This window comes from Crassostrea angulata, chromosome 3, assembly GCF_025612915.1.
Source record: "Crassostrea angulata isolate pt1a10 chromosome 3, ASM2561291v2, whole genome shotgun sequence".
Lineage (NCBI taxonomy): Eukaryota > Metazoa > Mollusca > Bivalvia > Ostreida > Ostreidae > Magallana > Magallana angulata.
Genome location: NC_069113.1, coordinates 57901715 through 57915584, shown reverse-complemented (window position 1 = coordinate 57915584; position 13870 = coordinate 57901715). Strand labels below are relative to the sequence as shown.

General features: G+C 33.9%; 1 protein-coding gene across 2 annotated transcripts; it reads right to left on the bottom strand.

The window, feature by feature from the left end:
* Positions 1–3382: 3382 nt before the first annotated feature.
* Positions 3383–13273, bottom strand: LOC128178466 (isocitrate dehydrogenase [NAD] subunit alpha, mitochondrial-like). 2 transcript variants are annotated; one of them, XM_052845638.1, is made up of 10 exons: positions 13121–13273; positions 12576–12686; positions 11667–11839; positions 9975–10104; positions 9750–9883; positions 6538–6640; positions 5835–5899; positions 5266–5347; positions 4764–4916; positions 3383–3599 (listed from the first exon to the last, which is right to left on the bottom strand). In XM_052845638.1, exons 1-10 carry the CDS (start codon positions 13169–13171, stop codon positions 3516–3518), a joined length of 1086 nt encoding a protein of 361 aa, XP_052701598.1. In that variant the 5' UTR covers positions 13172–13273; the 3' UTR covers positions 3383–3515. The 2 variants fall into 2 exon arrangements, with proteins under 2 accessions (XP_052701598.1, XP_052701596.1); XM_052845636.1 differs by having other exon boundaries at positions 12576–12701; positions 13121–13215.
* Between the last annotated feature and the right edge of the window lie 597 nt (positions 13274–13870).

The following is a 13870-nucleotide window of genomic DNA, read 5'->3' as shown; positions in this document are numbered from 1 at the left end:
CAGTCATAATAACATATTGCAAAATAAAATAAAGCAGGACAGAGCTACTGGGCCAGTCAATGGTGGACCAACTTTCAGAAGCAAACTAACAATCTTTCTCCGAGATTCACAGTGGTTAGCTGTCAAAAACATAGGTAATCATAGATTACTAAGCTCACCGAGACGGAGCATCACCCTTATGAGACATCACCTTCATAAGACCACCTTTATCATTTTATATGAAAATCATACTTTATGATCTTGGATATTCATGGATTCTGTTTTGACAAAATATCGTATATCATCTGATAAATTTTTTTATGATAATCATATGTTCATATGTTAATCAATACAATGATATAAAATTAAATATTGCATCATGTCATATTTCTAATATAATATATATCATATAATAAATAAAATACCGTAATAAACAATAATGAGATTTGATATTGTAACGTATGATATGACTTTGTATTGTGTTATACCTTATTGTATTTGATCACATAATACAATATCATAAAATATAATACAATATAGTATCATATTACAATATCATATTACATAATACATCATAACACTGAAACATGATATTATATTGTATGATATAGAATGATATTGTATTGAATGACACTGAAACATATTTGATACATTATATGATATTATATCATATAATACAATATAATTTGATTCCAACATTGTATCTTATCAAATGATACAATATTATGTGATATGGTAAAATATTATAAAATACATTATTATATTATACATATTAAATTGCATCATATGACACAATGAAATATATTACAATATCATATAATACAATATCATGTGATATGATAATATATCATAAAAACCAATATCATGTCATACAATATCGTATGATACAATATTATATAATATTACAATATCATATAATACAATTTCATGTGATATAATTCTATATTACTGAAACCAATATCATATTATACAATATTGTATGATACAATATTATAGAATATACAACATTGTATCATTGGATACAATATAATATTTTGCAATATCTTATGTAATTGTATCATGTGATAAAATAATAAATTAAAAATACAATATAATATTATACAATATTGTATCATAATATACAATACTATACATAACAATATCATGATACATAATCATATCATAAAATATCAAAAAAATTGATACAATATCATATCGTATCGTATAACTTTTTATAATATAACATATGATATCATATTGTATCATATCAAACAATATTGTTTCATATCATACAATACTTTATCATAGGAATCATGTTATATCATTTATCAACAAACACAACTATCTATCGAGCTGGTTTGAGTGAGGTAGGAGATTTCTTTAGCATCCTTGATAATGGAGATCAGGCTCTGCTTCTGAAGCAACCTCTGCATTTAATTTATAATAAAGTTAAATCAACTATGCAAGCACTCATCTATAAAACATGTGACCTGTTCCAAAAAACTAAACCTCATCCAGCATCCGAAACCTATGGCTCAGATTCAGCATTCAAGCTTGTCAGGTGCATCAGTATCATAAGACGCATCATCCATGCAATTTTGGTGAAGTTTGGACCAGTAATAACCAAGATATCATCATCAGAGGGCACTAGCAATTAAAACCTTAACTTCCTCCAGCATCCGCAACCTATGGCTCAGATTCAACATCCATGCCTGTCAGGTGCATCTGTATCATAAGACACACCATCCATTCAAGTTTGGTGAAGTTAAGACCAGTAATAACTAAGATTTATTTTTTAGCATCCTTGATAATGGAGATCAAGCTCTGCATCTGAAGCTACCTCTGCGATTCATTCATATTACAGTTAAATCAACTATGCAAGTTTGAAATAGTATTATCATCTATTAAACATGTGACCTGTTCCTAAAAACTTAACTTTATCCAGCATCCGAAACCAGACTATGCATTCAAGCCTGTCAAGTGCATCAGTATCATAAGACACACCATCCATGGAAGTCTGGTGAAGTAAGGACAAGTAATAACTAAGATATCATCATCAGAGGGCACCTGTTTCAAAAACTTTATCTAACCAGCTCTTAAAACCTTAACCTCCTCCAGCATCCGAAACCTATTGCTCAGATTCAGCACTCAAGCTTGTCAGGTGCATCAGTATCATAAGACGCACCATCCATACAAGTTTGGTGAAGTTAGGACCAATAGTAACTAAGATATAATCATCAGAGGGCACCTGCAACAAAAACTTAACCAGCTCTAAAAACCTTAACCTCTTCCAGCATCCGAAACCTATTGCTCAGATTCAGCATTCAAGCTTGTCAGGTGCATCAGTATCATAAGACGCACCATTCATACAAGTTTGGTGAAGTTAGGACCAGTAGTAACTAAGATTAATCATCAGAGGGCACCTGCAACAAAAACTTTAACCAGCTCTAAAAACCTTAACCTCTTCCAGCATCCGAAACCTATTGCTCAGATTCAGCATTCAAGCTTGTCAGGTGCATCAGTATCATAAGACGCATCATCCATACAAGTTTGGTGAAGTTAGAACCAGTAGTAACCTAGATATTGCTATCAATGGGCACCCGCAACAAAAACTTTAACCTGCTCCAAAAACCTTAACCTCCTCCAGCATCTGAAACCTATAGCTCAGATTCAGCACTCAAGCCTGTCTGGTGCATCAGTATCATAAGGCACACCATCCATGCAAGTTTGGTGAAGTACAGACCAGCAGTAACTAAGATACTGCTATCAAAGGGCACCTGCAACAAAAACTTTAACCTGGTCCAACAACCTTAACCTCCTCCAGCATCTGAAATTTAGGACCCAGATTCAGCATCCAAGTCTTTCAAGTCCATAAGTAGGTCCAGATGCATCATCCATGCAAGTTTGGTGAAGATAGGACAAGTAATAGCTTAGATACAGGACCTGCAACAAAAACTTTAACCAGGTCCGGACGCCGACGCCGACGCCACCGCCGACGCCGAGGGTATAGCATAAGCTCTCCTTGACTTCGTCTCGGTGAGCTAAAAATCTGTCTATATGGATGTGATAAAAATGAAGGTTAGGAGACTGTGCATATTATGCAGTATTCCCATATGGAAAACATACATGTAGAATCCTTAAAAAATTCCTATCATTCAGCAGAAACATAGCAACTGTATGACACTTTATAACACCAATTGCTCAAAACAGTTTTACTTTTGGATAGTTTGATATCATGAAATATAAGTTATTTGAAATCAAAGTCACCAAAAGTGAAACAAAACTTAATCATAAAATCTCTGAAAGAGCTTAATATATGGGACTTGTTTTACGCTACAGATGGTGTGAGAAAGGTTACAATACATAACACTACTGAACTCAAAATAAAAGAACCAATTAAAAAAGTCCACGTCTCTGATATTTCGTACAATCACAAAATTTACTGACAGATAAACAAGTTTACCTGACTTCTTAACAATCCTCTTACAAACAGTGTTTCTAACTGGTATGTAATACAATGTGAATAATTTAATAAATCCTATTTCTCTGTCCTTGGCTTACTCCGACTCGCGCACTTTTCTACAGATTTCTTCAGTGAATTCTGAACACTTGGACGAGCCTCCTAAGTCACCAGTTAGCACCTGTAAGTAAACAACATTAAAAGCTAAAGCAATGAAGAATTATCATAAAAACACATACAAAGAGTTTTCAAAAAACTTTATACTCCTGCTATTAATTTTACCGTATATTTTTTTTTAAAAATTACTATTGATTTTTATCAGTCAATACCAAGAGAATCAAATGAAACAAAGTATAAGTGATAAAGCGCTGCTAGATTTCTCAAAAATTGATGTGTCTAATCATGATATGAAAAAAATTAGACAAAGTGATTAAAAATTCATGTTACAAAACATAATGAAGCGATGCTTTTTAGGTCAGAATAGCACTTTGTTGTATAGGATTGTAACAAAAACTGCTTCATTCAACAAATGTTATCTTTCTTTATAATAAACTATCGAAGGTTTTACATACACGTCATGATAAATTACCAAAGTATCTAATTTTTCAGAAAAGGTTTTCTGTTTTTAAATTTGGATAAGATAATAATAAATTGGATCCATATGTTTTAAAAATGCTAAATATGTAAACCAGAGCATTTTGTTATAACAAAAAAAGGGATCAAATGAATGATCTTCCAGTAATTGGTATAATCTCAATATAGAGATATATTATCCTGATAAAAGTGTGATATTGTTCTTTTTTTATTTTTGTTTTCCCATATCTGCTCTCTCAGGATAGAAAACCTTTATTCAATTTTAGACATTTGAAATGTTGTTAGTTTCAAATGATGATGTCTTGACTAAGTCTAGAATTTGCGATTGTCTTAGTCACATTTTTCCAAATCAAAATTTATTTAACTTTGTGAACAAACTACTAAGAGGGTAATAAAAATTATCCATCTAAAGATTCTCTGGCCTTATCAAATATGTATTGTTCATGTACTGTACTAGTAGTACATACAATTTAGTTTTATTTGAAAAAAAATTATGTCAATTTTCCTCTTTATATATTTGAATTTAAATAAATGTCGCCTTCAAGCATAAAATAGCGTCCAGCAGTCTCCTTCATACCTTAATAATTGTGAGTTAACAGAAACAAAGAGAGAATATTTTCTACAGAAGTTATCTCTCTGATCAGAGGGACACTCCACCTTAATATGTAAAAGATTGAATAAAGTACAGGAGTAAAATAAAATTCAAGTGAAAATGATGAGGCATTTTTTTGTGTTTTTCACTGACACCCACCCTTCCTTCTCGAATCACATCAAAGCAGGCCATCTCAATGCGCTGGGCATAGGGACTGAGCCCCATATAGCGGAGCATCATGACTGCACTGAGCAGCAGGGCTGTGGGGTTAGCTTTGTCCTCCCCCGCAATGTCTGGGGCGGTTCCATGTACCTATACAGTAAAGGAACACATGTACTACATTACAAGTAAAATACAGAAAGGAACACAATTAAAACGCAGCAAAGAGACATACAAAACACAAGAGAACATATGTAATGTTTCTATGAATTTTATAAGGTGATCGTTACAGATAGGCACATGATCAAATCCAATGATGCCGAATAGTTAATGAAACTTAGATACATTAAAAAACAAGGAATGCTACAATTCATCTCTGATTTCAAAATAGCTGTGGTAACTTCCATATATGGAAGAACTGCCTCTTCCAACTATTTGATGTATTGTTAGACAATAATCAGTTAGGATATTTTGTCTACTTTTTCTCACCTGATTTACTTACCGATTCAAAAATAGCCCCATCCTGGCCAATGTTACCACTAGGTGTCACCCCAAGGCCGCCGATCAGTCCGGCACACAGATCACTGTCCACAGAGAACATACGCAATCAGAAACAGTCAGCTTCAGGTAACACAGAATAACTATACAGCTCAACTTGCTTACAGTACATCAAGCATAAAATTCAACAAGGCTTACAGTACATCACGTATAAAATTCAACAACGCTAATATTTATTCATAAATGAATCTAGTACAATGTGACCAAGTAAATGAAGGTTTGATCACTTCAACTAGCTACATGTAGAAGTTATGATACAGATTTACACAGAATCTTCCATCTTTTGCTTTATTTTTTTATCATATGTTGGTTTTGCTTCTACTCTAGTTTTGTTTATAAATCCTCCTTACTTAGCCTATTAGTTGGATACAAACTTCAAGTTTTCAAAATTTGTGACTGATTCAGAACACCTGATGTTTATGACAATTGTGTTCTTGTTGTATTATCTTCAGTTTGAATTATTTCAATCTTACAATAGGCGGATCCCCCTACAGTCAACCTGACATAACAAACCTTAAAATGTCTCCATACAGATTGGGCATCACCAGAACATCAAACTGAGTCGGGTCTTGGACCATCTGAAAAGAAATTCTCCATAAATAACTACATGAGCATTCAGAACAACCATATAAGAACTGTCCTTCATCAATGATTTCTCATGATTCTTAACCTCTTAAGTATGTAATTGGTGGATTGAAAAATATGAATACATGTACATGTATTATGGCCTACGTTCTGTGAGATTGTTGCAAGACTTGCTATTAGTTTTTAATTGTGGTAACATCACTATACATTTTTAGATTTACCTGTTTAGAAACACACATGCAAGTTACAAAATGATTTGCAACAAGTACATGATATCAATCTGTTGGATATTCTTCAATTCTTCCTTTGATACACAGAACCAAAAACTCACCAAGTTTCTTTGTGATTTACATTTAAACAGACTGTGTCTAGGACTCTAGGTACATCTCCTTAAACTTGATGTCTTTGTTTTGTCTTTGTGACTTACATTTAAACAGACTGTGTATAGGTACATCTCCTTGAACTTGATGTCTTTGTTTTGTCTTTGTGACTTACATTTAAACAGACTGTGTATAGGTACATCTCCTTGAACTTGATGTCTTTGTTTTGTCTTTGTGACTTACATTTAAACAGACAGTGTCTAGGTACATCTCCTTAAACTTGATGTCTTTGTTTTGTCTTTGTGACTTACATTTAAACAGACAGTGTCTAGGTACATCTCCTTAAACTTGATGTCTTTGTTTTGCTCAGCTACATGTCTACAGCATTTCAGGAATAAACCGTCTGTCATCTTCCTGCAAACCAATCAAAACTCAAGTAAGAACGACAACTAAGACATCTCTACAATTCTCTGAACAATACCTGAGATAAAATTCATTCAATTTACAGGTTGTTAAAATAATTGTATAATGGAGTAGTTTCTCATCAATTTGATGCATTGGTAAACAGAGAAAAAATATCTCTTCTGTGATGTATCATGAGTTATTTATGTATTTATTTAAACACATAGATAAGACTTTTTCTATATTGACTGCAATATTCATGAATAATGAGTTTTCATAGACATCTATGGAACACACTCAAGACCATTAACAGATTGTCAGAAAATCCTGTGGTCAAGAGGGAGACTTATGTAAAGATCAGATTCCATCTCTTTCCAACAACAGTTTACATTGTAAATAAATTTATTTACTGAATACAGCTAGTATGTCCCTAACAATGAGAAATTACAACGGCAGCAAATCTGACCCATTTGACTCGACCACTGGCTTGACTTTAAGGAAGTTATTGAAAAGATTCAAGTTTTGAACAACATTTTAATGATGTAGGAGCACATGGCTCAGTGGTCTTGGGCTGAAAGAGCCATACCTGTTTACCCTCCCGCATTGCGCGGGAGACTCCCGCAAAACGGCCTAAAAATCTAAGATCTCCCGCATCCAACCTATCTCGCGCGCGGGAGACAAATTTCTTCCGCAATCGTATTTGTCTTCCCCATACCCCCCCCCCTCCCCCCAATTCTGAATCTTTACATGCAAATTTCAACATCCACTGCGAGTTTTTCTCTGAACTCAAAAAGCTGCTGTGTAGCTTGAATATATCAAAATCCATCCAAGTACTGTCTACCGTGATCATAGTATGACATGTTATAGCCCAGTTTACTTTATACGATTACTTCCGGTTTTGACTTAAATCAGTTACGTATTTAGTTATGCATAGGCCTTATAAAAAAATAAGCGAAAGCTTAAAACATCTTGATTTTACTCTGTAACACCAAAGAAAACAATAACAGCCAGTGGTGTCACTTAACAGGTGCACAGGTAAAGCACCCAAGCCACGTGCAGTGAGTCGTGACTAATTTTGTCTGGCCAGCACGGTCGGTAAAAATCAAAGTGAGTTTGGAACACTGAGTGTTTATACAAGCTACCAATAAAGCGTGAAAGCATTTCACTAAAGTTTTTAAAGTTTATAGTACCGGTACTATGAATTACAGGGATGCTATAGGCATTACAACAGAGATCATTTTTAAATGATACTGGAGAAATACATGTTAAAATTGTTTTGTGAATTAAAAATCTATACTATATATAAAAATCTATTCTATATACATATATAAGGCAAAAAATAATTTTAATGAATATTATTTTTGGTATTTTTCTTAACTGGGTTTCACTGCAAATTTAAAATACAAGGCAAAATAAATTTTCTGTGTTTTACCCTAGATGTCAGCATGCAGTGATGGTTCAATACTGAACAATAGAAAGACTTAATATAATCAAAGTACTGAAAGTACTGGAAAGCGCTAAGCCGGGAAGAAAGTGTTATATCATGGACAGTCTCTTCTGCGGTATATTTTAGGGTATATCATTGAATATGATTAAGTCTCTAGCTCAAATTTTATCATACGTAAAAAGTAGCTTGTTCCAACATAATTTAATTTAAAGGGTGTTGTCATGGACGCCAATTCAAATGTCACACCAGTATTTCATCTTAGGTCACGTCAAATCAGGGCTGAGGAAAAATAATTTCCGATTTTTCCTTCGAATTTGGGCTATTTCCACATGCGACAAGGGATAACCTTTTATGTAATGAAAAAGCATGTGTAAGGTGTCTGACTATCCAAGTTTTGTAATAATGCAAGATCATTTGAATTTTTTATGCTTGTTTTTTTAGGGGAGGATGAATGAAAAGTTCTTGACTTGTGGTCTTGTGCTTTTCAAGCACACGTGTAACTTCGACGTAACAAACTCTCACACCTTGATGGATGCACATGTGTTTTTGCTAAGTTATTTCAACTATTGCTTACCACCTAATACACAACCAAATGCATATAACACTCATTTTCCCCCTAAAAACTCTAATTGGAAAGAAATCATCATCATGAATGTGATATCTTTTGGAGCACCCATATCCGATATATATAATAATAATATTCATTAAATGAAGTTTAATGCCAATTTAATACTAAAAGAACAAATGTATCTGCATGCAGGATAACTTGAAGATATGTTTTCGCTACTGCATAGTTATGAGTTCTCCCGAGTACGACTTCTCCAGGGTACGACTTCTCTAGCATCCGCCAGTAGGTGGCGGTATTTCGGAAATGCAAAATCGAAAGTGGAAGTAGGATCAGCAATCTGGCGACAAAAAAGCGCTGCAGCTATGCTTAGCGCTTTAAAAAGTGGCACTATTGACTTCTTTTGTACCATGCAAACAAAATAATAGTTTTCTGAACTTGTACAGCAACACAAGTTGTAATTGCACACTGGTAGTCTGACATAGAAATAATAAAATTTAAAATGATTGCAAATGCATTAATTACAATGGTAAAATAAGGTATCTAACAGTATTTTTAATATATATTTGCATTTCACGTGAAAAAACGTCGTTTACGCAAATCTCCCCCTTAGCAAAGTTGGTAAGGGGGAGATTCTCCCACATAGCAGCTTTGAAAGGTTAACAGGTATGAAGAGCGCTGGTTCAAACTCAACTGTGGTCAGTTGATGTGTTTGTGCACTTAGGAAAGGCATTTTATCTACACCGTATCAGTCCACCCAGCAGAAATTGGGTACCAGCTTAAGCTGGGGATTAATGTGCAATGGACTAGTGTCCCATCTAGGGGGAGTCAATGACTCTCATTCACTTAGCACCACAGAAACTGGGGATAAGCACCTGCATTATGTGCCTTTATGACACAGAGATGGATTTTTAAACTAACTTTAATGATGTGATTATTTATAATTCAATTAACTTATAATTTACGTATATCAACTCTCTCAATAACTGATTATTTAGTATTAGATTATATAAGCAATTAGCTTATATAAGACCTCTAGGGTCGTTGACTGTTCAGGAGTTCACACGTTATTTGCAGTTAATCTGACAGACAACAGAGAGAGGCCTCACATAATGTTGGCTTTGTGGACGGCCGTGACTGTATCTCGGTTGTTGTCTCGAGCATACGCGAACGCGTACTCGGCCACTCTCATCGACGCCTCCTCTGTAATCTTCTTAATGCTCTGTACCACACCATCTACTATCTGTAACATGAATAATGATTGGTTAAAAAAATTTAGTACTTAAACATAGGCATTTAATTTGATGTTTGCAGTATTTATATAATAAACTGACCACATGTTCTATACCGCTGTACTCTCCCTCCGTGTTTTCTCTGATGGTGACCAGGTCTACGTCATTGTACGGGGTCTTGTATCCCTCTATGGACTTACAGGGGCGGACATTGGCATACAGGTTAAAGGCCCTTCATCAAAGACAGAGATAAACAGAGGTAACTTAGGTATATAAAGTATATAATAAATAGAGGTAACTTATAAAACTATACATATTACATTATTATACTTTCATGTTAAATACTGAAATCTGATTGGTTAAGACACAGTTGATAATCCGTTCTATTGCCCTCAGCGTGAGCAACACACTTAGCAACGGGTAACATTACAAATTGTTACATGCGCGTAAATTATGTGCGTACGGTTGTGCGTAGAATTCACGTTTTTTCCATATAAAAGCAGTAAAAAATTCTCTAATATTAAGACACTCAGTATAATAAAATAAATAGTGCCTGTTTGGGAGGATAACAGTTGAAATTGACACCCCTCGAAAACCATTGTCAACCTCCGCTTCGCGTAGGTTGACAATGGTTTCCTCAGGGTGTCAATTTCAACTGTTACCCTCCCAAACAGGCACTATTTATATAATGTTACATTGTGAAAATAATTGTAATTCATATTATAATGATGTAAAATGTGTGAGCTTCCAACACACACATACATATATAATGTTCAAAAATAAATGCTACCAATTATGTTCAAAATAAAATATACTTTAAAAATTTTGACAATCTAAAACTCAAAATTGAAAATGTTTGTAGGTTTAAAACATCATGAATTTTTTTTCATAAATTTGTACTAACAACACTGAAAAAATATCCTATTGTTTTGTTTAACAGTGATTGGGAAGGCCAAAAATGTCAATGGGACTATGGCCCCACAGTTATTAATTTTAATGGGCCATTTTCATAATGAAAGGGCCATCTATTAGTCAAACCCTTTGACCAAATTATTACCGTTATGTATAGAATCTTTCAAACTTTGAAGATAACTGTAGGGAAACAGTTTTTCTGATAATTTAAACATTAATTTTGCGAGTTATTAACTAATTACAAGTTACAACTAATTGTAGTATCGACACTTAAATAAATAAACATCGGTTCAATGCACAGTGTGGTTGCATCACCCGTATTTATAACCCCTACAGTAACGATAATCATGGTAAGACGGTCGTGAGTTTTAATAATCACAACAGGGATTAATTGAGGCTGTGAAAACGTCTTTTCAATTAGATAATCATCATTTGACTGCATTTTTGGTTAGTTTATATAATTGAGAACTCAGAATACTGGGCGACTTCAACTTCTCTTTCGGAGGAAATTCTGGAATGATCTACCACGCATAAATGAGTGGAAACGTTTTTATTGGTCGTTTATTTCTGTTTTACCAAACACGACCAATGAAATTTGATGTTTTAAAACGAATTATTAAAAGACGATTAGGTAAGTCGTACAGAGTAACAGCGGACATCGCTAAAACTTTTATAACCGATCAGAAATTTGAATGCGTACTTCGGCGCTTAGAGTAATTGATTTAATGCGCCATTTTTCTCTTTAATGCGACTATGGCGCGTGGCGCGGGTCCTTCCCAATCACTGGTTTAACCAAGTTTCATGAAATTAGCAACTTTAACCTCACTCAGTTACCCCTCCTCTTACCTAAAGAACAGAGACAAAATCTGGCTGAGAACTCACTTTCTGAGGGCCAGATTCAGGGACTGATGTCCCTTTCCTATTGGTGTGGCTAAGGGACCTTTGAGTCCAACTTTTGTTCTGTCCATGGAATCGAAGATCTTGGGAGGGAGTCGGAAATTCCCATCGGGGCCTTTGACAGGAGTGACATCCACATCTTCCCAATCAACAGGGGCCTGCAGCCAAAAAATTGAATCCATAATACAATATAGGAATTCTCATGAATTGTGATGGAAATTATGACTTTTTATGGAACAAGTTTGTGGTTTCTCTTCAAAGTAATAGCACTGTTATAGAAACCACAGATAGGCTTGATAATCAAAATCATTTATCACTTGTTTGAACTCTTTATCTAATTATACTGCTATATATGTCATGATTTCTGATTGGCTAAAAAATTATTTTATATCGTATAAAGAATGTTGCCTTTGTCATAGTAAGACTAACGTCAAAAACATTTCAATACGCCTGACGTAATGTTTGAATTTTGTACAATTTTACGTCATTTTAAAAGTCAAACCATTTTTATCTACAATGAAGAGAAAAAAAATTAAATTATAAGGAATGAATTCAATATTTATTAGTTTTATACCATATAAAATGGTTTGAAACAGTTTATGCTTTTTTTTGTTAAATTGCGAAAGTAATTAAACTGCCCCAAACCATTTTATATTGTATAAAACAAATACATATTGAATCCATTCCTTAAATAAATACTAGCATAATGAGCGCTTTTTCACATTTTAGGCACACCAGTCCATGTTATACAACTCTGAATGTCAAAAATTAGTAATTCAATACCTAAACAATGGTAATTAAATTGTATTACTTTTATATCAAAACTCCCACCACTCTTTACATTTTACCATTGCTAACACAGTATAAAAAGGTTGTACATAGTGCATCAATTACCCCTGCAGCACTAAAGATATCCTTCACAGACTGGGAGATTTCTGGTCCGATTCCATCCCCGGGAATCATGGTCACCATCTGTCTGGCTTCTGTGGAGTAACATCGTGATCCCTGCACATAAACACACTAAAACGTGAAAATCCCAAAGGTGAACCCACCATTCAAGCTTATATCACACAAATTTGTCATATTTAAACCATTCGAGCACATTCATATAATTTGAGATATTGAATTCTAAATTTTTGCATCTGTAATTGGGGTAACATGACATATTTATCAGTTAATCGATATAAAGCCTTAACGTGAAAGTTTTTATCCTTTTAAAAATCGTAACAACGGCATCAAATGCTTAAATAATAAATAACTGTTGTCTAAATAGATCCTTAAATGAAACGAAACTAAACTGCTTGTTGACAAAACGTCGTCTGCAAATATTCCCACGTGGCCTTCCAAACGCCAAATCCTGTGAACAATTCGATTTCTAGACGATGTAAATCACATTCTGATCAAACAGCTGTATCTTTTTCATACATGACTTTACTAACCTGGTTTGGGATCTCTTGTAATAACCTTTTCAACGCTCGCCGAAAAGCCATCGTTGTGACCTTCAAAATGGAGAGTTCCGATATTTCGATTTTCCTGTTGCCGGTCTCAGTAGCTTCGACGCTTGAACTCTTTAGGGGAAAATGTCAAAACTTAATATATTACTGATCAAGTTGAAGCACATTTTACTCATTTATTAAGACTTTATTACGAAACAACGTCACACAATACACAGGGCCAGTAAACAGAACTGCAGTAACGGTAATACGGAAGCGTATTAGTGCCACTCTCTCTCTCTCTCTCTCTCTCTCTCTCTCTCTCTCTCTCTCTCTCTCTCTCTCTCTCTCTCTCTCTCTATATATATATATTTTTAATTCCAACTTTAAAGTTGGAATTTCCAACTTTAATCTTGGAATTTCCTACTTTAAAATGGGAAATTTCAACTTTAAAGTTGGAAAAATTAACTTAAAGTTAGAAATTAATGGGAAATTCCAACTTTAAAGTTGCCGAAATTATCTTTAAAGTTGGAAATTCTAAGATTAAAATTAAAGTTGGAAACAATTTTAAAATTGGAAATTCCAACTTTAAAGTTGAAAAAATCAACTTTAAAGTTGGAAATTCCAAGACTTAAGTTTAAAATTCAAACTTTAAAGTTGGAAAAATCAATTTTAAAAAATCAACTTTAATGTTGATTTTTCCAACTTTAAAGTTGGAAATTCCAAGATTAAAGTTGGAAATTCCAACTTAAATCT